At 40.1% G+C, this 27642-nt stretch overlaps 1 protein-coding gene across 1 annotated transcript; it reads right to left on the bottom strand.

Annotated features, from left to right (window-relative positions):
- On the bottom strand, window positions 2243-25907 carry LOC109231611 (lariat debranching enzyme-like). The gene is made up of 11 exons (XM_019397260.1): window positions 25788-25907; window positions 20278-20283; window positions 19446-19613; window positions 17188-17345; window positions 16795-16916; window positions 16380-16573; window positions 6982-7164; window positions 6775-6893; window positions 6555-6694; window positions 3267-3363; window positions 2243-2765 (listed from the first exon to the last, which is right to left on the bottom strand). Exons 1-10 carry the CDS (start codon window positions 25905-25907, stop codon window positions 3272-3274), a joined length of 1302 nt encoding a protein of 433 aa, XP_019252805.1. The 3' UTR covers window positions 2243-2765; window positions 3267-3271.

Genomic DNA, 27642 nt, shown 5'->3' with positions numbered 1-27642 from the left:
TAATGCATTAAATATATGCTGCATCTGGATTTTCGTGGTGCTAAGGGGGGATGAAAATCAATTTAAGTTGAACGATAATCTAGAATACAAGATGCAATAAAAAAGAATAGATATTTAAAATCTAGTTCCTGTACTATAAAAATAGTACTAGTAATAGAATTTTTCGGATAATTTTATGTCTCTGGCTGGATCTTGATTTTATAAACGAAGAAATCAGCAATTAAGTTTGCAAGTTTCGGAATTATTGCACTGCTAAGAGTGCGTAATTTTTGCACTGCTAAGAGTGCGTAAAAATTGTGTGGGGTAGCCACTTTTTAAAGTGGTATTTATTTTTTATCCAGCATTTTTAATGTTTAGCAATAGTAGCCACTAGTCTATTAAAATTAATATGAAAAGACAGTGTTACCCTTTCTTCTATCTCTTTCATGTGTTAAGGAGAAACCTAGCGAGCACACGATCATGACAGACATTCCACAGGAAGCTCTCATGGTGAATTCTCTAGACTGATTGCAAGTATTAAAAATGAAGGCTCAAAACCTGAAATTAGAAGTGGCCAACTCTTAATAGGAAGACGACTCTGGTTTTGGATGATGTCAAGGCTTCGATCGACAAAGGTTTCGAAACTGTGGAGATTGTAAATTGATTGCTGCTGGTCATACAAATTGGATACTTGTATAAATTGGTGCTACGCTTTATACTGCAGTCTAGCTGCTTTGGTTTGCATGTGTGATCGTATGCAATTATGGTGGTAGATGTATTTCGGTTTGTAATTTCTGTGATGTATTTTTGGTTTTCTGCTACGTTATGGATCCTGAACTTACCGTTACAAGTTTAAAAGTTAAGGACAATAGGTCCTGAACTTATGCTAAGAAGCCCAAAAGTTAAGGACAATAGGTCCTGAACTTAGACCAACAAGCTCAAAAGTTAAGGACAACAGGTCCTGAACTTAGACTAACAAACTCAAAAGTTAAGGACACTTGGTCCCGAACTTACAATTACAAGTTCAAAAGTTAAGGACACTTGGTCCTGAACTTAGACTAACAAGCTCAAAAGTTAAGGACAATAGGTCCTGAACTTAGACTTACAAGTTCAAAAGTTAAGGACAAGTAGTCCTTAACTTAGAGTTACAAGCACAGAAATTAAGGACGTAGTCCTGAACTTCGAGTTCCAAGTTCAAAAGTTAAGGACATATAGTCCTGAAGTCCTGAACTTAGAGTTCCAAGTTCAAAAGTTAAGGACATGTAGTCCTGAAGTCTTGAACTTAGAGTTACAAGTTCAAAAGTTAAGGACATGTAGTCTTGAAGTCCTGAAGTTAGGTCTTGAAGTCCTGAACTTAGAGTTCCAAGTTCAAAAGTTAAGGACATGTAGTCCTGAAATCCTGAAGTTAAGTTCAAAAGTTAAGGACATGAGCAGAAGGGTATTTTTGTCCGGGCAGGTAAAGTTTATTAAACCAGTGGCTAAAGACTAAGGACATTTTAAACAGTAGCTTAAAAGTAAATACATGTGTTATTAGTGGCTAACCGTGCACTTCCCTCTAAGAGTGCTGCGTTTAACCTTAAATTGTGTACATATTGTTGACTTTGAGTTTGACTTGTTCAAAATTTATAAAAATTATTCACCTAGACAAATTAGGACATATTATTCAATATTTTGGATAGATTGAGGCTATTTGGTGGACTTTAGCATTTCAAGAGAAGTGAAAGTTGATCGTTTCAATGTAAGTGACACTTTAACTTTGATGCTTGCTTTTCAAAATCCATTTTAAAGATATATTTTGTATGCCTAGTCCATGAGTTGGATCGAGCATGTGCTTGGCAGGCAGATATATTGTTTTGTGAAAGAAAAAAAAAGCTAAAATTATTTGATAAGTTATTTGATGGTGTGATATGGTTATGAGCCATGATGTTGGGGCATTGTGTATCCTTTTATACATCACTAAGCATTGTGTATGCTTATTGATACAATTGGAGCATTGTGTATGCTTTAGTGGGGTATTGTGTTCCATCACATATCTGAGACATTATGGTGCCATCGTGGACTCAATGTTGGTTAATTTCCTTCACTATCGTTTATGACAAATCCTTAGTATACTGTATTGAGATGTGTGTACTATTATTGGGTAATTCTTATTAACTCTATTAAAACATATATACTGTATTGTTGTATAACTATTGTGCTTATTATATCATGTTTGTTGTGTGTTTTTGTATTGTTTAACACTTGTTTCAGGGTATTCAAAGTGACAGGTCAAGAATCTTACTGAATTATATTTACATATAATTCACTCCTTAGCCGCATGCCCATGCAGATACCGACTAGCAGCTGACAAGCTTGTTCAAGCTGATTCTATTGCTCCACATTGATCGTGGAGGCCATCATTTCAACTTTATTAAATTTTTGCTTGTTATTTTCTCGAAGACTTAATCACCACCTAACCTTTTTCTCGAAGGTTTTGCTTAGTGAGGTGAGAGCAAAAGTACTAGGTACCACCGTCTAAATGGCCAAGAATAATGAGAAGGGGCACCGTTTCAAATGTCAAAACAATTTTGTGAAGTGAAGCTGCCCATTAAAACTGCAGTTTTCGTTTACCCTTTATAGCGGCAATCCACCTTTAAGCTTTAGATTAGGTGGTGATCTGAGCTTTAGATGAATCCTTCTCAAGCATCTTCCGTGTCCACTTTTTTTGATATCATCCACATCCACATCCACATCATCTATGGGTGTATCTTCACTCTCGTCTATGGGTATATGGTAATCAAAGGAACCTGAAAATGCAGCAAATCTAGGTAAAGATCAAACCCAAAATATTAAAGTTTACTTATATTTAAAAAAAGCATGCAGCTCTTCTAGAATAAAATATATACATCAAACTAGAAATAGGAGACTCAAATGTTAAAAACACGTCAGCAATACTTGGTTAAATTGCAGAGTACCGGTGTTGAGAGTATAAAATGACTTTACAGAAGAAAATGTGAGTCATATAAGGAAAAATCTACAGTTTTCAGGAGGAAAAGTGTATAAGCTCTATATTATATGTCACTGAATCGTTTCCCCCCGGGGGGGTGGGGGATGTAAATGACCACTAATTCAAGTGTTATAACTTGTGGTTTCTTCTCTTCCCATGTCATGTCATAATAAACAAAGTGTGGTAAAACTTCAACCATTATCAGTTGAATACAGATAATGGATCATAAATCACAAGACTAATAATCTTTCCGGTCAAATAGAGGAAGAACATTTACATCCTGAAACAAATGAGGCTGTACCTGCATCAGGCTCCCTTTGATTCTGGCATTTTATTAAGAAGATAGTCGAGTTCTAGAAACTGTAATAGAGCTTCTGTCTGAGGGTTTTTATAGCAACCTGTGAAGGAAACAGAAAAGTGAGAAAATCAACATCCACTGCTATAAACTATCTTACAACATACTACTAGGTAAAGAAAAAGAACTATAAACTCCAGAAGTTAATCTAGTATCTGAGAGTTCGAGACTCATACTGTTCATGCCAAAGACACATTAAAAATGGGAAAATCCATTGGTTTCTCTCTGGGACAGTTGCGAAACGGAAATGATTACAACACAGGAAGTTAACACCACCGTTTGCAGCAAAGCTTGGACATATAAAACACGACTAAAACACTGGTATTACGAAAGCTGCAACAGGTGTACATAAAGAAGCGCTCCTTTGTATTTACCAGAGAAAATCACAGACTAAATCATTTTATGGTTAAAGGAAGTCAGATAATTAGTAGTCAAGATAGATGTTGATCTGCGATATAAAAGGGGGTAAAGTGACTTTAAAAATAAAACAACTCAACAACAACAACAACCACATTATACCCACTATATTCCTACAAGTAGGGTCTGGGGAGGGTAGTATGTACGCAGACCTTACCCTACCTTATGCAGGTAGAGAGGCTGTTTCCGAAAGACCCTCGGTTCAGGTAAGCATAGTATCAGTAAAGAAATGCAATAATGAAAATGAACAAGTCATGAAAAGGAAACATAAGCAATAGTGAGATATTAAACAAACCAACATAAAAGAAATATCAAGTAATAATATAAATCCAAGGATACGCCACAACTCGAGTAATACTAAAGCTACCGGTATTTAAGGATAATCCGCGAGACTACCTAAAGGATAATACGCTGTACTACCTACTAACCTTCTATCCTAATTTTCGACCTCCACAACCTTCTATTAAGGATCATGTCCTCAGTAAGCTGAAGATGCATCATATCATGCCTAATCACTTCTCCCTAATACTTCTTAGGTCTTCCTCTACCCCTCCTTAGACCCACCATGTGTAACCTCTCATACCTCCTTACTGGGGCATCTCCTCCTCACATGCTCGTACCATCTCAACCTCATTTCCCGCAACTTATCCTCCACGAGGGCTCACCTTGTCCCGAGTGTCTTCATTCCTGATCATGTCTCTCCTAGTATGCTCCCACATCCACCTCAACATTCTAAATTCCGCTACTATCAACTTCTGGACATGGAAGTTCGTAACCGGTCAACACTCAATACAACATAGTCGGTCTAACCACCACTCTGTATAACTTACCTCTAAGTTTTGGTGGCAACTTCTTATCACACAAGACACCGGAAGCAAGCCTCCATTTCATCCATCCTGCTCCAATATGGTGTGTGACATCTTCATCTATCTCCCCATTACCTTGGATTGCTGACTCAAGATACTTGAAACTACTCCGCTTGGGGATGACTTAAGTATCAAGCCTCACCTCCACTACATCCTCATAAGTTAAGCCGTTGAACTTGCACTCCATGTACTCTGTCTTAGTCTTGCTCAACTTGAACCTTTTAGATTCCAGGGTTGTGTCCAAACCTCCAGCTTGGCGCTAACTCCACCTAGCGTCTCGCCAATCAGTACTATATCATCAGTAAATAACATGCACCGTGGCACCTCCCCTGAATGTGTCGCATCAATACATCCATCACCACGACGAATAAGAACGGGCTAAGTGTTGATCCCTAGTGTAACCCCATCATGACCGGGAAGTATCCCGAGTCTCCTCCTATTGCCCTAACCCGGGTCTAAGCTCTATTATACATATCCTTAATCGCTCTAATGTACGCTATAGGGGCACCTCTCCCCTCCAAACACCTCTATAAAACTTCTCTTGGAACTTTATCATATGTTGTCTCCTGATCAATGAACACTATATGCAAGTCTCTCTTCCTCTCCCTATAATGTTCCACAAACATCCTTATAAGATGAATGGCTTTTGTGGTTGACCGCCCCGGCATGAATCCGAACTAGTTCTCGGATATAGACACTCTCCTCCTTACCCTCATCTCCACTACCCTCTCCCAAAATTTCACACTGTGGCTTAGCAGCTTGATACTCCTATAATTGTTGCAATTTTGGATATCTCCCTTGTTCTTATACATCGGGATCATCGTACTCCACCTCTATTCTTCAGGCATGTTGGATGACCTAAACATAACATTAAATAGGCATGTGAGCCACTCTGAACCTGCCCACGCTCTTCCAAAACTCCACCAGAATCATGTCGGACCTGGCGGCGCTCTTCCCATATTCATCCTAAGCATAGCCCACTCCTCGGCCTTTATCCGCCTATAATACCCAAAATCTAGGTAACTCTTGGAGTGCTCCAGATCACCCAGCACAGTGTTCCAATCCCCCTCCTTGTTCAGAAGTCTATGAAAGTACGTTTCTATCTTCGTCTAATAAGCACCTCTTCTACCAATACTTTTCCTTCCTCGTCTTTGATACACTTCACTTGGTCTAGGTCGTGGGCCTTCCTCTCTCTCACCTTGGCTAGCTTATACAGCTTCATGTCCCCACCTTTGCCCTCAAGTTCTTTATACAAGCGTCCAAACGCTGATGTCTTTGCCGACGTGACCGCTAATTTCGCTTCCCTCTTAGCCGTCTTGTACCACTCCATGTTCATCCTCTTCTCCTCGTCTTTGCTCTCTGACAACTTCAAGTATGCTGCCTTCTTAAGAATAAAACAACTCGATACTGTAAATAGTGATAGACCAACAAGTAGAGCAACACCTTTTTAATGTTCTCGTCCGACCACTATTTGAACGAATACTTCATTTCAAATATCGTTGTTCAAGTTTACCGTTTTAAGAGAAAACCAATGATTTAGAATGCATCGGGAGTACAGATTGCTCAATGACAAGTGAGGTCATAAATTACTTTTTGGGTTTATTTGGATGTTTGGAAGTGGTACAGTGAGATTCACAGCTTTTAACCGTATACAATAAGTGGAAGATTATTATGCTTTAGGAAAGATAGACATTAGTTTGGCCTGGTAAAAATGGAAAGCATGGCATTCAATTTGAAATAGTATTACGGTTAACTGTATTCAGAGACTTCAAAATGAAGATACCAGTGAGCTTCTACTGGACAGATTTCAATCTCACTTGTTGAATAGTTCCAAACAAACTCATTTTTTATTCTAGATAACGATGACAGACACTCAATCAACTGCACCAAGCATCTTATGACACAAAAGAAAGTAAGCACATAGATAATGTCCTGGTATACAGATCATCACCGTGGAAGACACCATTAGCAACAGGGTGAGAAGGATTGTAGCATGGTGCAGTCTGAACAAATTCAAACGGTTTGGATCCTCTTGTCTGCAGCTTATTTCTTACAAACTCGTGGCATTGTTCCGTGTCAAGATGTACATCACTACAATAAAAAAGGAGGGAGTTGTGTACAAGCTGATTTCCTGAAATACAATAAAAAACAGAACTAAGAAATGTATATACCTATAGTTCGCACTCCTGGTTGTCAAGGGCAAGACAGCATTATACTTTCTTGTGATTGCCAACCATTCTTCATCAAATTGAAGTTCATGAGGTCCTGGTCCGGACTCAATTTCAATAACCTATGAAGCTCAGCCACCCAAATCAAAACATTAACTTTATGTGCGAACTGTAGAAAAGGTCCGTAAACAACAGGGTGCAGAGAAATACCTGCAAAAACTTTCTACCAGGGAGGCACTTGTCGAGGGCAAGAAACTTTGTGGAAGGACCATCCTTCTCATGCTGAACTAAAGCAGCAAATTTGCAGTGCAGATGTGCAGAAAACCAGTAAGAAGGCCTCAACTTTGCCAGTAATTCTGCAGCAGGTCTGCTTCCCAGAGTTCCTTCCTGAATCTGAAAGATTACATATCTTAAATTATCAGAGCATTAAGGGATCGGAAAAATAAAGTAAAAAAGAATTCTGGACTTCAGAAGACAAATATGACACAAGCACAAAGAAGTCAAAGAAATGTACACACATATATGTGCCATAAGGGCTTCAACACAATTTCTATCAACATAACGGATATCTAGATATGTTCTTGACGTAGAGAATTAAACTAACAGGAAGTCCAAGGATAACAAAATATTAGACCAAAGAGTCGTCCAATTAAATGTGAAAGGGAAGAAAATAAGTGAGAGTTGAGACAATCAGGTTGCTCCAGCGATAAAACACTCCACTCCAACCAACCAAGAGGTTGGCAGTTCGAGTCACCAAGGGAGCAAAGTGGGTTCTTGGTAGCAGCCATTCTTGACTTACAAGGAGGAGGTTTGGGAGGTGGGGTTTACTATATCCCGGGAACCGAAAAAAGGGGCAGTAGTAGTGGTCTAGGACGTGTTGAACCCCCTAGAAAGGAATTCCATGGAAAAACCACTAACTTAACCTGGAGGCAGAAAAGCACACTACACAAGACTTTAGTAGGGAGCTGAAATATTTGCAGAAGACAAAATGCACCAACCTACTACATATCTTGTACACCTGCAAGATTTTTCTATTTTTTTAAATTAGAAAAATTGGAACTTGATCTGTCATCACAGGAATGTCTCCAGTAAATGGCATACCAAAATTTACTCCAGATGTGCAATTACAGCCATTGAGCAATTTGAAACAAAATGAAAAAGGAAGTCCAATGAGCATCATTAGATGGTGTTCAGATTGAATAACAACCAAAGGTGCAATTTGGGTCTATTCGCAATACTCAAGAAAATTGAGTATCGTGCTGTGTCATGAACCATTTGTACTGTAAGCATACTCAACAACTTCTACAGCTAAGTTACTGCATGCGATGATGACTATAAATTGAATAAAGAAATTTTGTCTAGTATTATTAGAGAGAAAGTGCTTTCAAATATTGGTAAAAATCAACTATGACCTGAAACAAGCAGACTGCTGTAGGCGAGAAGAAAAATAAGGCCTCTCACCCCACAGAGGATAGCTTTAGGCATGTTCTCATTTAGGAATTCTGAGCTCAAGGTCAAGCAAAATGCACCACAACCACATATAAGCAAAGTTATAACCCTTTTTCCTTAGAACAACCAACAATACTAGCTTTACTTAAGAAGAGTTCCTTCAAAGTCGATGTAAAGAAGGAACAAATTCAACAAGGATGGAAGATATTTCTCCTCCTAATTGTGATTAAGCCATGTCAAAGGGCTTGGATTCTAGTAGAGACCAGATTAATCATTTTCCAAGAGAAAATTGTTTACTCAGGGATGCCACAACGGAAAGAGGAGGCGGCAATAAAGAAAGAATGCTTCAAGTAAAGAATATGAAAGTCATAAAAAGTTCGCTCAGTTATTTACTGAAGAATGGTGTTGTTTTTGTACAGAGAGATAGCTATCAAAAATACGAAAAGAATAAATCAAATAACTNCAGAAGAGGAGTGGACACAACTTTAGCCTCGGACATTTCTGCACCATCGAGTATATCAATGATATACTTATGCTGCCAGAGAAAGAGACCATCTAGAGTACGACGTGCTTCAATGCCCAGAAAATAATCTAGCTCCCTCAAGTCTTTTAGAAAGAACCTATTACCAAGCTCTGAGATAAACCTGTGTTGGTATTGGAACTCATGATGATTAAATCATCAACATTAATAAGAAGATAAATAGAGCCAGTATCATCATGGGAAATAAAAAGAGCATGGTTAGATTGAGTCATACTAAAACAATGAGATATAAGATAACTCTTAACAGCAGAATACCAAGCCCGGGGCACCTGTTTAAGGCTATAAATGGCTTTATTCAGGTGGCACACATGATTATGACAGGATCGTGAAACAAAACCTAGCGGCTGAGTCATATATACTTCTTCAAGGAAGCCACTGAAAAATGCATTATTAAAATCAACATGCCGAAGACACCAATTGCGAGACATGGCAAGAGAAAGAAGAATGCGCATTGTTGGGTATGTTTAGCGACAGGAGAAAAGGTGGCACCACAATCGAATCGGGTCGTTGATTAAAGCTTTTTGCAATAAGACGGCCTTTATACTTGCTGATATAGCCATTCAAAGTTGTATTTGATACAAAACACCCATTTACAATCAACCAAATTTTTTGAAGAACCACGAGAAACAAGAGTTCATGTTCCTTGAGACATAAGAGCTTTTAGTTGAGCAATCATCGCTGCAACACATTGAGGATGCTTAAGAGCCTCCCGAGCACTGTGTGGTTCTAAAGTCAAGTATGATGAAAGTTGTTGGTGATGTGCAAGAGAAACAACAGAGTGCATTACTCAAGGTTTGGGATTTGGGTTTTGTGATAGCTAAAAGTGTAAGGCGAGAAATTGGTTTAAAGATGTTATTCTTTGAGCGTGTTTGCATAGGATGTATGTGATGGGATGGAACTGAAGGAGGTTGATTAGTAGAGGTACAGTGAGTGAGTGTTGACTTGCACCAATGTTGTGAAGAGCGAGAAGCAAGGAAAAGCGACAAGCCCCTTTTCGCTTAAAGCGAGAAGCGAAGCGCTCGCTTTTTTTAAGTGAAGCGGAATTTAAAAAAAATATTAAAATAAATACTGCATACACAAATGAAGAAGAAGAGGAGAATGACAATAAAAAGCATAGACAACTAAGAATAAATGATATGAAAAAAATGGCAGTAAGTATGCCAAAAAATGGCAGCAAGTATGCCAAAAAATGGGCAGCATTTCGCTGCAATTTATCACTGAAACAGTGAAAGAAAATGAAGAAGAAGAGGAGGAGAATGAGAAAAAGAAGAACTAAAGGGGGAAAAAATTTCGCCTGCATTTCGCTGCTATTCTCCTCCTCCTCCTCCGATTTATGAGATAGACACCAGCAATAAAGGCATATGACCAAAAGGTAATTGGAAGATTGGCTAGATGAAGCATAGTTAGACCATCTCTACAATGTAGCGATAACGCTGCTCAGCATGAGTATTATATTCGGGAGTGTGAGGGGTTAGAAAATGAGAGAATCCATGACTTTCAAAGAAGGATCAAAGATAGATAAACTCCCCACCATTGTCACGGTAAAGAGAGATAATTGACTTGTGGAAAAGCTTGTCCTGGCTTATCACACAGTTGGCATACGACACATTTATTATCCCGATTGTTCTATTGGATGGATGACCAAGGCGATGATGCCAGCAGATCGTAGAGACTTTAGAAGCAAGGCAACATTAACTTGAGGAGGAGATGATGCAAACAAAGCAGGAATATCAGTTCGCCGTTCACAAACACCACTCTTAGGTCGTCCGTCCACTAGCGGCTCCCCCATGCAAAAATTCTTCACAACAAAGTTGAATGATGAGAACTCAACAGATAAAAACTTATCACAACGGAGGCGATAAACAGATATAAGATTATGTTTCATGGATGGAACACAAAGTACATTTTCAAGAGATATTGGCTTTTGTGAAGAAAGCAGAGATAAAGATCTTGTATGAATAATCAGAAGAGTATTACCATCATCAACAATGAATACCATCATAATCTGAGTGCAAGGAGAGATCGGACGGATTAGTTGTCACATGATTCAAAGCTCCAGAGTCGACCAACAGGGTGTATTTGTTGTACAATAGTAGCAACATTTGCTTGTAGTTGTTGAGAAAAGACTTGAGTTGGCGAACTAGAGTTTCCCATCCACGGAAAAGCACCCAATAGGCGACAACAAGTCTTCACAGTGTGTCCTGGCTTATCACACAGTTGGCATACCACACCTTTATTATCTCGATTGTTGTTAGTAAACGAGGATATGTTGGGATTAAATTGTTGTGACCGAAACTGATTGTTCGAGTTGCCTCCCTGATGGTTCAGTCTTTGGCTGCGAGACAGATTTGGGTTGCCTTGTTTTGCAGTAAAGTTAGTTGTGATTGGTGTTGCAATTGTAGTATGTGTCGGTTCATCCGACCCTCAAATCCAAGCAACTTTTGATAAAGTTCCTCAATAGAAATTGCAGTATATCTGACTTGAATAGTTGTAGCAATGAAATCAAAATCTAGGGGAAGGCCATTGAGAATACGAAGCACAAGATCATCAGGTGAAACAAGAGATCTAAAGCTTGCAAATTGATCTGCTATTTGTCGAACATGTTGGATGTAGGCAGTAATCGTCATGTTGTCCTTTGATACTTTTGTGAGACTATCTTTGATGAAGTAAGGGAATTTCATTAAATGGCCCATCAAGAAGATGCATAGCAAAAATTACAACATAAAGGTATTGTCTGCTCATATACAAAAACTTACAAAAACTTACAGGACAACTAAGGAGCAGACAAAATCCAGAAATAGTTCAATACTAGTTACAGGGGCCTGATTGAACCAACTAAATAAGTTAATTAAACAAGTAGTTTTAAGAGTGTGGTTGGAAGTTGAAATCCCATCAAAACATCTACGGTTCCTTTCATTCCAAATACTCCAAAAAATAGCACCAGGTACCATTGACCAAGTCTTTTTGAATGATTTCCCAACTCTCCAAGAACACCAACTCTCATAAGCTTCCTTGATACTGTTTGGCATAACCCAGGCAAGTCAAAAAACTGATAAAAACATACTCCAAATATCAGCTGCTACTGAACAATGCAAAAAATGATGCCTCACACTCTCAGATTCCATTTGGCACATATAACATCTATTAACGGTCGGTATACTCCTTCTGCTAAGATTGTCTTGAGTAAGACAAGCTTCATACAATGTTGTCCACATAAAGCCAGCTACTTTTGAAGGTAGTTTGGTTTTCCATATAAGCTTCCAAGGCCATTTGTCGATCAATTCCTTGTTGGAGCATAGATTGTCATATCCTCTGTTCTCTCTTTTGATTCACCCCATTCCAACCTATCCTGCACCTGGTAATTGACATTAGCACCTGATAATTTATTGAGCAAACCCAACAGATCATCCAACTCCCAATCTTGGATGTCCCTTCTGAAATGTGGAGCCCAAGCACTATTTTGCCAAACATGTGAGATAGCTGCATCTTTATTACTAGCAAGTAAAAATAAAGCTGGAAATTCATCTTTCAGGGTCTCTATTCCTAGCCATTTATCTTTCCAGAAAGATATATGAGCCTCGTTCCCTAACTTGAGTGATGACTTAAGCTTGAATTCTCCCCAAAGCTTTGAAATGTGTTTCTAGGGGCCTGAACCATGTGGAGCTCTCCCGTACCTAGTGCACCAGTTGTTTGCCACCCCATACTTTGCTTGAATAACTGTTTTCCATAGCTCTGAACTTTCCATGTTGTACCTCCAATGCCATTCCATCAATAAACTCTTATTATGCAAGGCAAGATCCTTTATCCCTAGCCCTCCATGGTTCTTAGGAAGAATAACTCTTGGCCATTTAACTAGATGGAACTTGTGAGTGTCGTTGTTGCCTTCCCATAAAAAATCTCTTCTTAATTGATCAAGTATTCTTTGTACCTTAGCTGGGATTGGAATAAGGACATGAAATATGTTGGTATGCTATCTAGCACACTATTGATGAGTGTAAGTCTGCCTCCAAAGGATAAGTATTGCATTTTCCAGGAAGCCAGTTTCCTTTCAAATTTTTCAATCACTCCATTCCAGATGCCTTGAGACTTGTATCTAGCTCCCAATGGGAGCCCCAGATATGATGTAGGGAAAGATCCCACTTTACAGCACATAACCTCTGCAAGCTCATCCAGATTTGGGACTGTGTTAACTGGATAGATGGTGCCTTTCAGCTTGTTCATGTGTAGGCCTGAAATAGCTTCAAAGATCATTAGCGTGAGATTAAGATATAGAACTTGTGATTTGTGAGACTATCTCGGAAACTCATTAGATGTGCACGATTTGGAGTTGCATATAAATTCTTAGCAATGATGACAAAAGGCACAATCTCAGCAAAAAGAGTGAAAATCAAAGCAGTGCGAAGAAGACTATCTTGACGCTTCCAAAAAATCGAATCTGGCTGAGAAGCAGGAGGTGTGTCGATGTATTTTCCAAAATCATAGCCAACAAGAGCAGACTCCCATTAGGTATGACAGGAAAAATAGTTGGCGGACATCAACTTGATTGAGGTAAGAGAACGAATATTAATGGAAAGAAGGTCAGAAGAACTTAAGTTGCAGAAATTATCGAAACAGAGGAAGGTGATTTATCTGATTGAATGTTCCTTTAGGCATTATTGGATCCTCTTGAGAGGAAGATTTCAATGTGTGTTGATGAACTAGTTAGTTGAAAAAAAAATTATGTCGTAAGGTTTTCCTGCTCAGGTGGAAGTTTACAAGAGCGCAGGTAAGGTCAGGCTTGGAGTGGCTCACTGAGTTGTTTAATGTCATTTTTAGAATGACGACGATGCCTAAAGACTAGAGGTAGAGTACGATGATTCTATTGTACAAGAACAAGGGTGACATCCAAAATTGCAGCAACTATAGGGGTATCAAGCTGTTAAGTCATACTATGAAAGTTTGGGAAAGGGTGGTAGAAGTGAGGGTGAGGAATGTCAGAATGTGTCTATTTTCGAGAACCAGTTTGGATTCATGTCGGGTCGTTTGACTACGGAAGCCATTCACCTTATAAGTAGATTAGTGGAGCAATATAGCGAGAGGAAGGACTTGCATATAGTGTTCATTGACCTAGAGAAAGTATACGACAAAGTCCCAAGGAAGGTTCTATAGAGATATTTGGAAGCTAGAGGTGTGCTTGTAGCTTACACTAAGGTGATTAAGGACATGTATTTGGAGCTAAGACCCAAGTAAGAATAGTGGGAGGAGACTCGGAACACTTCTCAGTTGTGATGGGGTTTCATCGGGGATTAGCTCTTAGCCCCCTTTTTTTTGCCTTAGCGACGCGCCACATTCAAAGGGAGGTGTCATGGCGTATGTTATTTGCAGATGACATAGTTCTAATTGACGAAACGCAAGGCGGTGCTAATGAGAGACCGGAGGTTTGAAGATAGACCCTAAAGTCTAAAGGTTTCAAGTTGAGTAGGACCAAGACAGAATACTTGGAGTGTAAATTCAGCTACGTGTCCCAGGAAACGGACACGGGCGTGAGGTTTGATACACAAGTTATGCCCAAGAGAGGAAGTGTCAAGTACCTTGGATCAGTAATCCAAGAAACTGGGGAGATTGACGAGAATGTCACACCTCCATGCTAGGCCAGCTAGGTGTGCATTATTCTTGGAGGTGAGATTTTGGATACCCAAACCCCCACATGCTTTTGGTGTCTGAAGTGTGTCTCATTTAATGAGGTGTAATTTGCGTCTTTGAGTCGTGGTACCCCATAGGAAATTACGTTGGTAACGTTCCAAGAGTTTTGTGACTTGTGTTGGTAGTTTAATAAATTGCATGATATGGTTTGGGAGTGTGTTTAGTGTGGAGTTAATTAAAGTTAACCTGTCTGCCGTTGAAAGCATGTTGGTCACTGATGGTGCATCTACGAGGACTACGGCACTAAAAGGTTTTGGAGGAGTCTTTCGAAACTACACAGGTGATTGGATCCTATTCCTAGGATTCGCGGGTAACAGAACCTCGGGCACTCCTATCTCTATGGAGTTGTGTGTATTAATGGAAGGATTACGAATTGCACTACGTTATTATTTAACACCACTGAAAATCAACATGGATGCGACAGAGGTAATTTCTATATTACGATATCATAACTACCATTACTCATCTATCTTGCATGAATGCAGGTACTTGCTGAACCAACTCGGTAATCCGTCAATACAACATGTGTACAAGGAGCAAAATAGCATCGTTGATGGCCTTGCAAAATATGGCACCACTATTGGGTGTGTAGGGGGGGCAACTCACTATTATCGAGCATCCACCAGCCTTTTTGGAACACCAATTACGGAATGATCAACGGGCAATACCAACGCGTAGATGCGTTCCAACCACTACTACTATCCCATCTTTTTGTATGCCAAGTAGTACAACCACACTTAGTGGTTCAGAATATGTACTAGACTACTTTTGTAACAATGTACCAGGTGGTTATTGAATGGAAGGGAGGTAATGTGATGCCAAAGCCCTCCTCAGACCTCACTTATGGGATTTTACTAGGTTTGTTGTTGTTGTTGGTTTTTCTGTCCCGATACCATAAAGAATATGAAAGTCATAAAATGTTTTCTCATTTATCTACTGAATAATGATGTTGCTTTTATACAGAGAAAGAGCTATCAAAAATAGGAAAAAGAATAAATCAAATAACTTGATTACAGCAATTACAATCAAAGAGAATCAATAGAAATGGTAACAATATCAGCCACCTGGAGCTAGTCTGGAGCTAGCACAGATGAGTCCTTATTATCAAGCGCATCGTTTATAGGTGTATAACAATCTTGAAAAGCCACATCCAGATTAATCTTTCACATGCGCATTGGATTGGTTCCAACGGAACCAACAATTTTCATGAAGTAAATTTCTAAAAACTTGGTTCCACAATTAAACGTCTGAAAGATTAAAAGGCATGGCATGCAGTATTTTGAATGAAACATGTAGCTAGTGACGCTTCTAAATATTGTTTCTTTGTTTTTTTTCTTTCTTTTTGGTGGGAACAGGATTGATTCTAGTGTTATTTATAACATTCAACAATATTTATTACATGAATCTTTTGATTTAGCTTGTCTATTAACCAACCAAATAAAAAAGAAAAAACTGTATATCGTGATATCTATACATTATTGGACATCTAGGGCATATTGAGGATAAATTCATGCAACAAGGGCATTAAAGGTGAATTTCCCCGTCAACCATGAAGAGTGTGTGTGGAACGACAAATACAGTGTTCATCACAGACAAGAGAACCTCTTGGAGAACTGTCAATTAGAGAATAAGTTAATGGATAATATCTCACTACTCAAACAATTCATTAATGGAAAACAGCAAAAATTTATATTTTGCTCTGGTTTTTTACCTTGTGTGCGCGTTCATGCAAGAGTGTGTGTGTGTGTGTGAGAGAGAGTGAGTGAGAGAGAGAGAGAGAGAGAGAGAGAGATGACGTCTATGTATCTGATAAAGTTAACTAAAAAGCATATAAAAGGACTAAGGTATTTTCCATTAGGATAAGCAGATCTGCATATAAGATTTTATCTTAACAAGGTATATCAGCCATGGAAAAAGTGAACCCTCTAATGATTACCTCTTGCTCAAAGAAAGGCTTCTGACGAAGAAGAGCTTTCAAGTTCCCACAGTCAGTGATGCCAACAGGCCAATCATGTGAAAGAAAGATATCAATTGGTTCCTCAACTTGCAAGAGCTTGTGAACATCATACTCACGAACATGATATATAGATCGAATATCCCGTTGATTATAAGGCAGCTTCTCATAGTGCCCTGCCCAATATCAGGCACGTCACAGATAACAATCGTGTATATCCAACTTCAAGTTTTTAAAGCCTATATTCAGTAGCAAATCTAGAGGAGCTAGGAACAGTCAATTAGTCAACTAATACAACTTGCATTTTGGCAAAACCTACAAGGTAGCTTTCACTAACACATCAACACTAAAAATGCCAATATCTACATCCAGGTAATATTTGCTAAGACTGACATACCCCGATTGTAATCGTGTGATTTATAAATTCCGGAAAGGCCACCAATACGAATGTTGCCAAATTTGATTACTCCAGCAAATCCGAGGAAGTATATCTGAGGTGCTGCCCATCCTCCATAGTACCTGGAAGCACAAACAACCACTGGATGAGTTAAGCAACAACAACAATAACCACCCAGTGTATTTCCACAAGTGGCGTCTGGGGAGGGTAGGATGTACGCGGCCTTATCCCTACCCTGGAAGGGCAGAGAGACTGTTTCCGGTAGACCCTCGGCTAGAGAAAAGGTGGAACACTGGATGAGTTAAGCAAGTTGAGGAAAGTAGCATGCTAAAACTGACGTATCCTAAAGTAGCATACATTGACTGCAGCTGTTATATATGGAGACCAACTTACAATTCCCAAAGGTAATTGGATGCTTCATGGTTTCCTCCAATAAATATAGTTGGAAATGGTGCTACTTTCTCTCCTGAGTAATACTTCCAGAAAGAGTTCATGCTCCGGTATTTAAGTGGCACATTTATGCTTTCCAGATCCTTCTCATTCCTAACAGCCTGTTTGCACAAATAAAATATCTCAATTCATACTAGAAACACTAGGCCTGATAAAACCCTTCTCTAGTAAATCCTGCAACTGGTCCTTTAACTCTGGCGGGGCCATGCGATACGGCGGAATAGAAATGGGCTGCGTGCCCGGAGCCAGATCAATACAGAAATCGATATCCCTGTCGGGCGGCATACCCGGCAGGTCTGAAGGGAAAACCTCAGGGAACTCTCGAACAACAGGAACAGAGTCAATAGAAGGAACCCTGCGCTGGAGTCGCGAACATACGCCAGATAAGCTAAACACCCCTTCTCGACCATGCGTCGAGCCTCAACATATGAAATAACACTGCGGGTGGTATGACCTGGGGTCCCTCTCCACTCTAGTCGGGGCAATTCTGGCAAAGCCAAGGTCACGGTCTTGGCGTGACAATCTAAGATAGCATGATACGGGGATAACCAGTCCATCCCCAATATGACGTCGAAATCCACCATATCTAAAAGCAATAATCAACACGGCTCTCAAGACCCTCAAACACAACCACACAGGAATGATGCACTCGGTCGACTACTATGGAGTCACCCACCGGTGTAGATACATAAACAGGAATGTCCAAAGCATAACTAGACATAGCCAGGTAGGGTGCAAAATAAGACGACACATACGAATATGTCGACCCAGGGTCAAATAGCACTGACGCATCTCTATCACAAACCAGAATAGTACCTGTAATAACGGCATCTGACGACTCGGCCTCTGGCCTGGCTGGCAAAGCATAAAACCGGGGCTCAGCCCCACCTCCCTAAACCATGTCTCTGGGACGATCGGCTACCGGCTGACCCCTACCTCTGGCGGTCCGACCTCCACCTCTACGGTCTCGACCTCAACTCTATGATCCCTACCCCCGCCTCTGGCTGGCTGGGCAGGTTGTGGGTCACCTGGTGCCTGAATCATGGGGCGAGGACCCTGCTGCTGCGACTGTGTACCCCTCAATCTCGGGCAAGCTCTCTTGATGTGACCATATTCACCACACTCATAACATCCCTCCGTACGATGAGACTGGCCTTGACGACCCGAATGACCTCCACGAAAACTCTGAAGAGGCTGTGCACTGATGGGAGCTGGCGGTGCACTAAGTGAGTGCTGATCGGAATAATGCCCACGAAAACCACGATCACCTGGGGCACCCTGCGATACCTGGAGGGCTGACTGAAAGGGCCTGGAAGGCTGACCCCTATCATAAGAATCCCTCCCTCCAGATGAGGCACCACTGAATCGACCTGAGTGACGGGGTCTCTTGTCTGCCCTATGACCACCCCCCTATGGCAGAACCATCTCGATCCTCCGGGCCACAATGGTCGCCTCCTGAAAAGTAATGTCACTACCCGCCTCTCTGGCCATCTGAAGACGAATAGGTTGGATCAAACCATCAATAAATCTCCTCACCCTCTCCCTCTCAGTGGGGAGTATGACGAGGGCATGGCGAGCTAGATCGATAAACCTAGTCTCATACTGAGTGACCGTCATAGACCCCTGCTGGAGACGCTCAAACTGTCTCCGGTAAGCATCCCTCTGAGTAACGGGAAGAAACTTTTCTAGAAACAACTCTGAAAACTGATCCCAAGTCAAAGGCCGCGACCCTGCTGGTCTGGCTAAACAGTAATCCCTCCACCAAGTCTTGGCGGATCCAGATAGACGAAAAGCCGCAAAATCAACTCCATTGGACTCCACAATGCCCATGTTCCGAAGAACCTCGTGGCAGCTATATAAGAAATCCTGGGGGTCCTCAGAAGAAGCTCCGCTGAATGTAGCAGTGAAGAGCTTGGTGAACCTGTCCAGCCTCCACAAAGCATCTGCGGACATAGCCGCTCCATCACCGGCCTGTGCAACTACCCCCGGCTGAACTGCCGCAGCTGGCTGACCCGGTGGAATCTGAGTCTGGGGAGCTACCTGCTCCGGAGTACGTGTAGCAGGAGTCTGGGCTCCTCTTCCAGCCTGGGAAGTGGCTGGTGCTATAGGAAGCAATCCTGCTCGGGTGACACTCTCCATGAGGCCAACCAACCGGACCAAGGCGTCCTGAAGAACTAGGTAGCAATAAACCCCTCTGGGACCTGAGCCGGGCCCGCCGGAACAGTCTGGGCTGGGGCCGGAACCTCCTCGCCAAGGTCAACCTGATGCTCCGCCACTGGTGTTGCTACTGGTGGCTGGGCTCTGCCCCTACCTCGGCCCCTAGCATGGCCACGTCCCCTGCCCCTAGCAGGAGCTGCCTGGGGCTCGGACTACTGATCGGTGGATGAGGAAGCGCGTGTTCTCGCCATCTGCGAAAGAACAGAGTAGAAATTCAATCAGCATTGAGAAACCAAATCGCACGACAAGAAAGAACAAATGAGAGATTTTTCCTAACTCAGTAGCCCCTGGGGAGCGAGTACAGACCTCTCCGTACCGACCCCTCAGACTCTGCTAAGTTTGTCCGTGAGTTGTGAGACCTATGTAACCTAGTGCTCTGATACCAACTTGTCACGACCCAGATTTCCCACCATCGGGATGGTGATGGCGCCTACTCGTGGTAGCTAGGCAAGCCAACTTATTTACCTTTTCATCACTAAACAATTATTTTAACAATTTATAGCATCAACATAGAACATGAAATTTACTAAGAATAATAGCGGAAGTCTGATTTATAAATCTGAATCAAAACGCGGAACAGTTAATAATAGCCTCTACCCAAGATTTGCTGTCACATCACTCACGAACCACTAAGAATATACTAAATACAAAGGTCTGAAAGAAACATAGAAGTTGTCTGTCTCGAGAGAAGGAGGCAACAGTCTAAAAGAGAACATAAAGAAGAGACGTCGGGCCTGCGGACGCCTGCAAGGCTACCTCGGTCTCGTGATAATGAAAGCCTGCTCCCGTACTAATGCTGCTGCTGCTCCTCAGAACCTGGACCTGTGAAAAAATGCACAGAAGCGTAGCATCAGCACAACCGACCCCATGTGCTGGTAAGTGTCTAGGCTAACCCCAGCGAAGTAGTGACGAGGCTAGACCGGACACCACATAAACCTGTGCAGTTATAAATATACAACGAAAACAAAATACCAAACAACTAGCAATATGGAAGAGGGAAACATGCTGTGGGGAGATAACAATAGTAACAGTAATTCCGAGTAACAAACTAAAGCAGCTTAGATTCACAATGAACAAGGAAAACAATACTCAATATAAACACATGGTATCAATAACTGTTGCGGCGTGCAACCCGGTCCACAATTTACCATTGTTGCGGCATGCAACCCGATCCATAAATACCACTGTTGCGGCGTGCAACCCGACCCACATCATTTATCATGTATCATCGTTGCAGCGCGCAACTCGATCCTCACATATTATTGTTGCGGCATGCACCCGATCCTCAATATCTTTGTTGCGGCGCGCAACCCGATCCACATCATTTAACAGTCTGACTCCCCAAACAACAGTCACGATTAAGAGGAATAAAAAAAATAAGCAAATATTTGACAAAAATCCCGGCAAGGAAAAGAAACCAACAAGTTCAACCAAACGTCACGGCAAGGGAATAATCAACAACGCTTTCTCTTTCTTACTTTTCTTATCTTATAATCCACTCTACCATCTTGAGCCAACGCTCCACAGATTCAAGTCATTTTATATACTTTCAATATTCGTATCACAATTCGAGCCAATGCTCCTAGGATCAAATGATCATGTCACTGTTCACATGTTATTCACAACAAATAGAAATCCTCCAATAAACACGGAGTTCACAACCAAGCCATGATAATCACATTATAAGAACTCACGGTCATGCTAGACACCAATGTATAGATACTCGTCACCATGCCTATACATCGTACTCGATCACATAGCAATTAGCAACAAGACTCAACTCCTATTCCCTCAAGCTAGGGTTAAACCAAACACTTACCTTAAAGCCTTGAAATCCATTTAATCCTCAACTATCGCTTTACCTCGCGGTTCCACCTCCAATTCGATCGAATCTAATCACAAATTGTTCAATTACTTTAATAAACACTACATGAATCAATTTGAATGCATAAAAATGATTTTTCCCAAGTTTTTTCCCAAAAATTCCAAAAACACCCCCGGGCCCACGTGGTCAAAACCAGAGGTTCGAACCAAAACCCAGTTACCCATTCCCCCACGAGTTCATATCTATGTTTTGTTTTGAAATCGGACCTCAAATGGAGGTCCAAATCCCCAATTTTGAGAAAACCTAAGTTCTACCCAAAATCCCCATTTTCACACATGGAAATCCTTGATTTTAAGATGAAAACATGTCTAATGATGTTAAAGATTGAAGAAGTTAAGTAAAAATTGACTTATAAATGATTTGGAGAAGATAGGTTTCTTGGAAAATTGCCTATGGAGTTTGGGTTTTGAAAGAATAAAGAAAAGAGGGTTAAAATTCGTCTAAGTATGAAAAATTGCAGGTCTCAGATGTGGGAAATGCGAACATGGGTTCGCAATTGCGAACCCAGCAGGCTTGGGAATTGCGAAAATGGTTTGGGAATTGCGAACATGGGAATTGCGAAGAAAGTTTGGGAAATGCGAACAGGCTTGGAAATTGCGAAAATGGTTTGGAAATTGCGAACATGGGAATTGCGAAGAAAGTTTGGGAAATGCGAACAGGCTTGGGAATTGCGAAAATGGTTTGGGAATTGCGAACATGGGAATTGCGAAGAAAGTTTGGAAAATGCGAACATGCTTGGGAATTGCGAAAAATGTTTAGGAAATGCGAACCTGGGAATTGCGAAGAAAGTTTGGGAAATGCGAGCAGTCCTGGTAATTCCGAAAAATGTTTGGGAAATGCGAAACCTGCAGACCTGCAATTCCTTAAGTCCAAAATTTCACCTCGTAGCCTATCCAAAACTCACCCGAGCCCTCGGGGCTCCAAACCAAACATGTACACAACCTCAAAAATATCCTACGGACTTATCCGTGCGATCAAATCGCCAAAATAACATCAAAATGATTGAATCAAGCCCCAAATTCATCATTTTTCATTATAACTTCATAAACTTCAAACTTTAGATATTTGGGTCCGAAACACGTCAAATGACGTCCGATTTCAACCAAATGTTACGAAAGCGTTTAACACATATTTAAGACTTGTACCGGGCGTCGGAACCATAATACGAGCCCGATACCACAGTCTTTTAATCAATTTTCATTTCCTTTTTTCTTAATAATTTCAGAGAAACAATTTCACAGAAAAATTCTTTCCTCGGGCTCTAGACATCGGAATTCGACTCCGGGCACATGCCTGAGTCCCATATTTTTCTAAGGACCTTCCGGGACCGTCCAATCTCGGGTCCGGGTCTGTTTACCCAGAATGTTGACCAAAGTCAACTTTAATCATATTAATATCAAAATTCATCATTTTTCACACATAATTCATATTTAAGCCTTCCGGCTACACGCCCGGACTGCGCACGCAAATCGAGGCAAGTAACAATGAGGTTTTTAAGACCTCGGAAGCACGGAGTGGATGGGAAAATAGGTGATGACCCTTTGGGTCGTCACATTTATTATAAAGAAAATTAAACTTTTTAGATGTATAAATAAAGTGACCATTTGACTTACTAAAAATGATAGATGAATTGTTTTCTCGACATTTGAATTTAAGTTGATTTGACAACTTAACTTTTTACTCTATTATTAGATAAGATAACGTGTAAAATATTTGTTTTTCTTCCTTAATTTGTCTGAATTAATTTTTCTTTTCCCTAATCTTTTTATATTTCAGAAACTCCTACATTTTTTCTGTCTTTCACTTTGATATTCTTATTCTCCTTCTTTCTCCGATCCAAGATTCATTACTCACTTTTTTACTCTGATATTTCATTAGTTCAAGTGTTCAACAGTCTTTTAAAAGTTTAGGCCTCACATTAAACTTTGGTTTTAGGTCATACATGTGCTTGAGCCGCCCCTGCAATCCTATTCTTTTGCAAATTCACTGTATCAATAACCTTTAACTTTTAAATTCACTAGCACAAATTATTGATATCTAAAGTAGAAAGCTATCCCAGCAGGTGGCAGCAGGCAGCAGTCACCATTTCAAATTTCTAAAGCAGATTTTCTATTGATTAGTTCCAAGACCCACGTTAGGAGAGAACATATATACAAGACACAAAACAAAATCATTAATTTCCTGTAGTAAAAAAACAAAACAACCATGAATCTCCTGTAGTTAAAAACAAAACAACCATCATGTAATCCCAATTCACTAAAATCTGAAACAGCAAAAGAAAGCAGTCGACTAAAATCTAAATACTAAACGGAAAAGTGCCAAATAAACCCTTGTACTATGAGAAAAGGTTTAAATATATCCCTTATTATACTTTCAGTCCAAATATACCCCTGCCGTAATACTATTAATTCAAATATATCCTTCTTCCGTTAAATTTGTCCAAGGTGGACATCCAATCCTACGTGGCGCTAACATTTGATGAGGTGGATGCCATGTGGCTTGTCACCTCAGCGCCCCTAACCCATTTTACCCCTCCCTTCTATTTATTTTTTCCTTCACTAAACTTTCCTTCCCATCGAAGAAAATTGTGGTGGAAAAACAAATATAGGGGAGGGGTAAAATGGGTTAGGGGTGCTGAGTTCGCATGCCACATGGCATCCACCTCATCAAATGTTAGTGCCACGTAGGATTGGATGTCCACCTTGGACAAATTTAACGAAAGAGGGGTATATTTGAACCAATACTATTACGGCAAGGGTATATTTGGACCGAAAGTATAACGAAGGGTATATTTGAACATTTTCTCATAGTAAAAGGGTATATTTGGCCCTTCTCCGAATACTAAATACTTAACAGCGTTTGAATTAGATAACAAATTGGTATTGGTTTAGTTTTCATTAGATTCATTTAATTAAAAAAATAATTCCGATTTGCATTTGCTTTAGGTAACAGTTTTTAGGTTGTTTAGGGAGAAGCGACTTTTAATTTGTTTTTGGAGGAAATATCAGTAACGACAAAAAAAAACATTTTAGAAGCTCCTAAATTTGTGAAATGAACAACAATAAATCAACAAAAACATCTTCTAAACATTCTTCAAATAAGAAAATTTGGTCGAAAAAAAACTGAAAATTTATGCTTTAGTAGTGTGCGGCTTCCAAACGCACCTATTTTAAAGGGTGAGGGAGATGGGCGGAGGGGTCTGCTGTCATGTCGCTGATGGCACAGATGTGCCTTTTGCCTCCGTCAGCCACAGATGGAGTGAAAGCGATTAAAGAGAGGAGGAGGGGAAAATGGGGTTTTGCCATGAAATGTTATCACAAAAATCGAAATTTTATTATTTAAACTAGTTTACTTGTTCGCGCGAAAATTAGCGCCGTGGTCCATTTTTTATACCAGAATATTTAATATAAGAGGAATTTTCATAAAGTCCTATTGATTAGTGGCTATTAACTTCTTTACGTACCATATATATAATTACGTCATATAGCTACTATTAAGTTGTTACGATAGTGTATTCCCGCTGTTGTATTCATAAATACAGCAGCAGCAAAAAGCGCCTAAAAATCAGGGTAGTCTAGCTATACGCGTATGTATTCACATGTATTCGCGCTATGTATTCATGAATACAACAGCAAAAAGCGCATAAAATCAGGGCTTTTTAATTACAGGAGATTCATGGTTGTTTTGTTTCCAAGACCCACGTTAGGAGAGAACATATCATATACAAGAAACAAATCAAAATCATGAATTTCCTGTAGTAAAAAAACAAAACAACTATGAATCTCCTGTAGTTAAAAACAGAACAACCATCATGTAATCCCAATTCACTAAAATCTGAAACAGCAAAAGAAAGCAGTCAACTAAAATCTAAATACTTAACAGCGTTTGAATTAGATAACAAATTGGTGTTGGTTTAGTTTTCATTAGATTCATTTAATTAAAAAATAATTCCGATTTGCATTTGCTTTAGCTAACAGTTTTTAGGTTGTTTAGGGAGAAGCGACTTTGAATTTGATTTTGGAGGAAATATCACTAACGACAAAAAAAATATTTTAGAAGCTCCTAAATATGTGAAATGAACAACAATAAATCAACAAAAACATCTTCTAAACATTCTTCAAATAAGAAAATTTGGTCGAAACAAAAACTAAAAATTTCTGCTTTAGTAGTGTGCGGCTTCCAAACGCACCTATTTCAAAGGGTGATGGAGATGGGTGGAGGGGTCTGATGTCGCGTCACTGATGGCGCAGATGTGCCTTTTGCCATATATATATAATTACGTCATATAGCTACTATTAAGTTCTAAGAAACAACGATCCATTGCTCGGTCGTCTACAGAAGCTGAGTATCGTTCTGTTGCATTTACTACTGCCGAGCTTTGCTAGGTTATTAATCTTTGTAAAGAGCTCTCTATTTCGTTGCATCAACAACCAGATATTACGATCAAGGAGCTACTGATCTCCGTGCTAAGCCAGTCTTCCGTTCTCGTATGAAGCACATCAAAGTAGATTATCTCTTCGTTTGCTCCAAGATTCAAGCTGACGTGCTTTGTGTTTCCCATATCTCCTCTGCTGATCAACTAGCTTATGCTCCTACCAAATCTTTGTCTCGTACTACCTTTAAGAAGATTCGATCCAAGATTGGTGTTTCTGCCCGACTCACCATCTTGAGGGGGTGTAATAAGGAAACATCTGTGCTAGCTCCAGACTAGCTCCAGCTGGCTGATATTGTTACCATTTCTATTGATTCTCTTTGTTCGTAATTGCTGTAATCAAGTTATTTGATTTATTCTTTTCGTATTTTTGATAGCTATCTCTCTGTACAAAAACAACACCATTCTTCAGTAAATAACTGAGAGAACTTTTTATGACTTTCATATTCTTTACTTGAAGCATTCTTTCTTTATATTGCCGCCTCCTCTTTCCGTTGTGGCATCCCTGAGTAAACACTTTTCTCTTGGAAAATGATTAATCTGGTCTCTGCTAGAATCCAAGCCCTTTGACATGGCTTTATCACAATTAGGAGGAGAAATATCTTCCATCCTTGTTGAATTTGTTCCTTCTTTACATCGACTTTGAAGGAACTCTTCTTAAGTAAAGCTAGTACTGTTGGCTGTTCTAAGGAAAAAGGGTTATAACTTTCCTTATATGCGGTTGTGGTGCATTTTGCTTGACCTTGATCTCAGAATTCCTAAATGAGAACATGCCTAAAGCTATCCTCTGTGGGGTGAGAGGCCTCGTTTTTCTTCTCGCCTACAACAGTCTGCTTGTTTCAGGTCATAGTTGATTTTTACCATTATTTGAAAGCACTTTCTCTCTAATAATACTAGACAAAATTTCTTTATTCAATTTATAGTCATCATCGCATACAGTAACTTAGCTATAGAAGTTGTTGAGTATGCTTACATTACAAATGGTTCATGACACAGCACGATACTCAATTTTCTTGAGTATTGCGAATAGACCCAAATTGCACCTTTGGTTGTTATTCAATCTGAACACCATCTAATGATGCTCATTGGACTTCCTTTTTCATTTTGTTTCAAATTGCTCAATGGCTGTAATTGCACATCTGGAGTAAATTTTTGTATGCCATTTACTGGAGACATTCCTGTGATGACAGATCAAGTTCCAATTTTTCTAATTTAAAAAAATACTAGTAAAAAAATCTTAGCAAGGTGTAACAAGNCATATATCATTGTTGCGGCGCGCAACCCGATCCTCATATATTATTGTTGCGGCGCGCAACCCGATCCTCAACATCATTGTTGCGGCGCGCAACCCGATCCTCAATATCATTTAACAGTCTGACTTCCCAAACAACAGTCACAATTAAGGGGCATAAAATAAGCAAATGTTTGACAACCATCCCGGCAAGGGAAAGAATCCAACAAGTTCAACCAAACGTCCCGACAAGGGAATAATCAACAACGCTTTCTCTTTCTTACTTTCCTTATCTTATAATTCACTTTACTATTTGAGCCAACGCTCCAAAGAATCAAGTCATTTCGTATACTTCCAATATTCGTATCACAATTCGAGCCAATGCTCCGGGAATCAAATGATCCTATTACCGTTCACATGTTATTCACAACATATAGAAATCCTCCAATAAACACGGTGTTCACAACCAAATCATGATAATCACATTATGAGACTCACTGTCATGCTAGACACCATAGATACTCGTCACCATGCCTATACATCGTACTCGATCACATAGCAATTAGCAACAAGACTCAACTCCTATCCCTCAAGCTAGGTTAAACCAAACACTTACCTCAAAGCCTTGAAATC

This window comes from Nicotiana attenuata, chromosome 8, assembly GCF_001879085.1.
Source record: "Nicotiana attenuata strain UT chromosome 8, NIATTr2, whole genome shotgun sequence".
Taxonomy (NCBI): Eukaryota; Viridiplantae; Streptophyta; class Magnoliopsida; order Solanales; family Solanaceae; genus Nicotiana; species Nicotiana attenuata.
The sequence above is the reverse complement of the archived record's forward strand: the minus strand, read 5'-3'. Positions and strand labels throughout refer to the sequence as shown.

What these genes read in the sequence shown, in the direction of transcription:
- LOC109231611 (XM_019397260.1), bottom strand. Translation starts at nt 25,907, where the DNA reads ATGGGAAACACAAAGCACGTCAGCTTGAATCTTGGAGCAAACGAAGAG. An exon ending in TCCAATTACCTTTGGGAATT is followed by an intron (nt 16,917 to 17,187) that starts GTAAGTTGGTCT and finishes TTGTGCTTCCAG; the next exon opens with GTACTATGGAGGATGGGCAG. An exon ending in ACCAGGAGTGCGAACTATAG is followed by an intron (nt 6,695 to 6,774) that starts GTATATACATTT and finishes TTTTTATTGTAG; the next exon opens with TGATGTACATCTTGACACGG.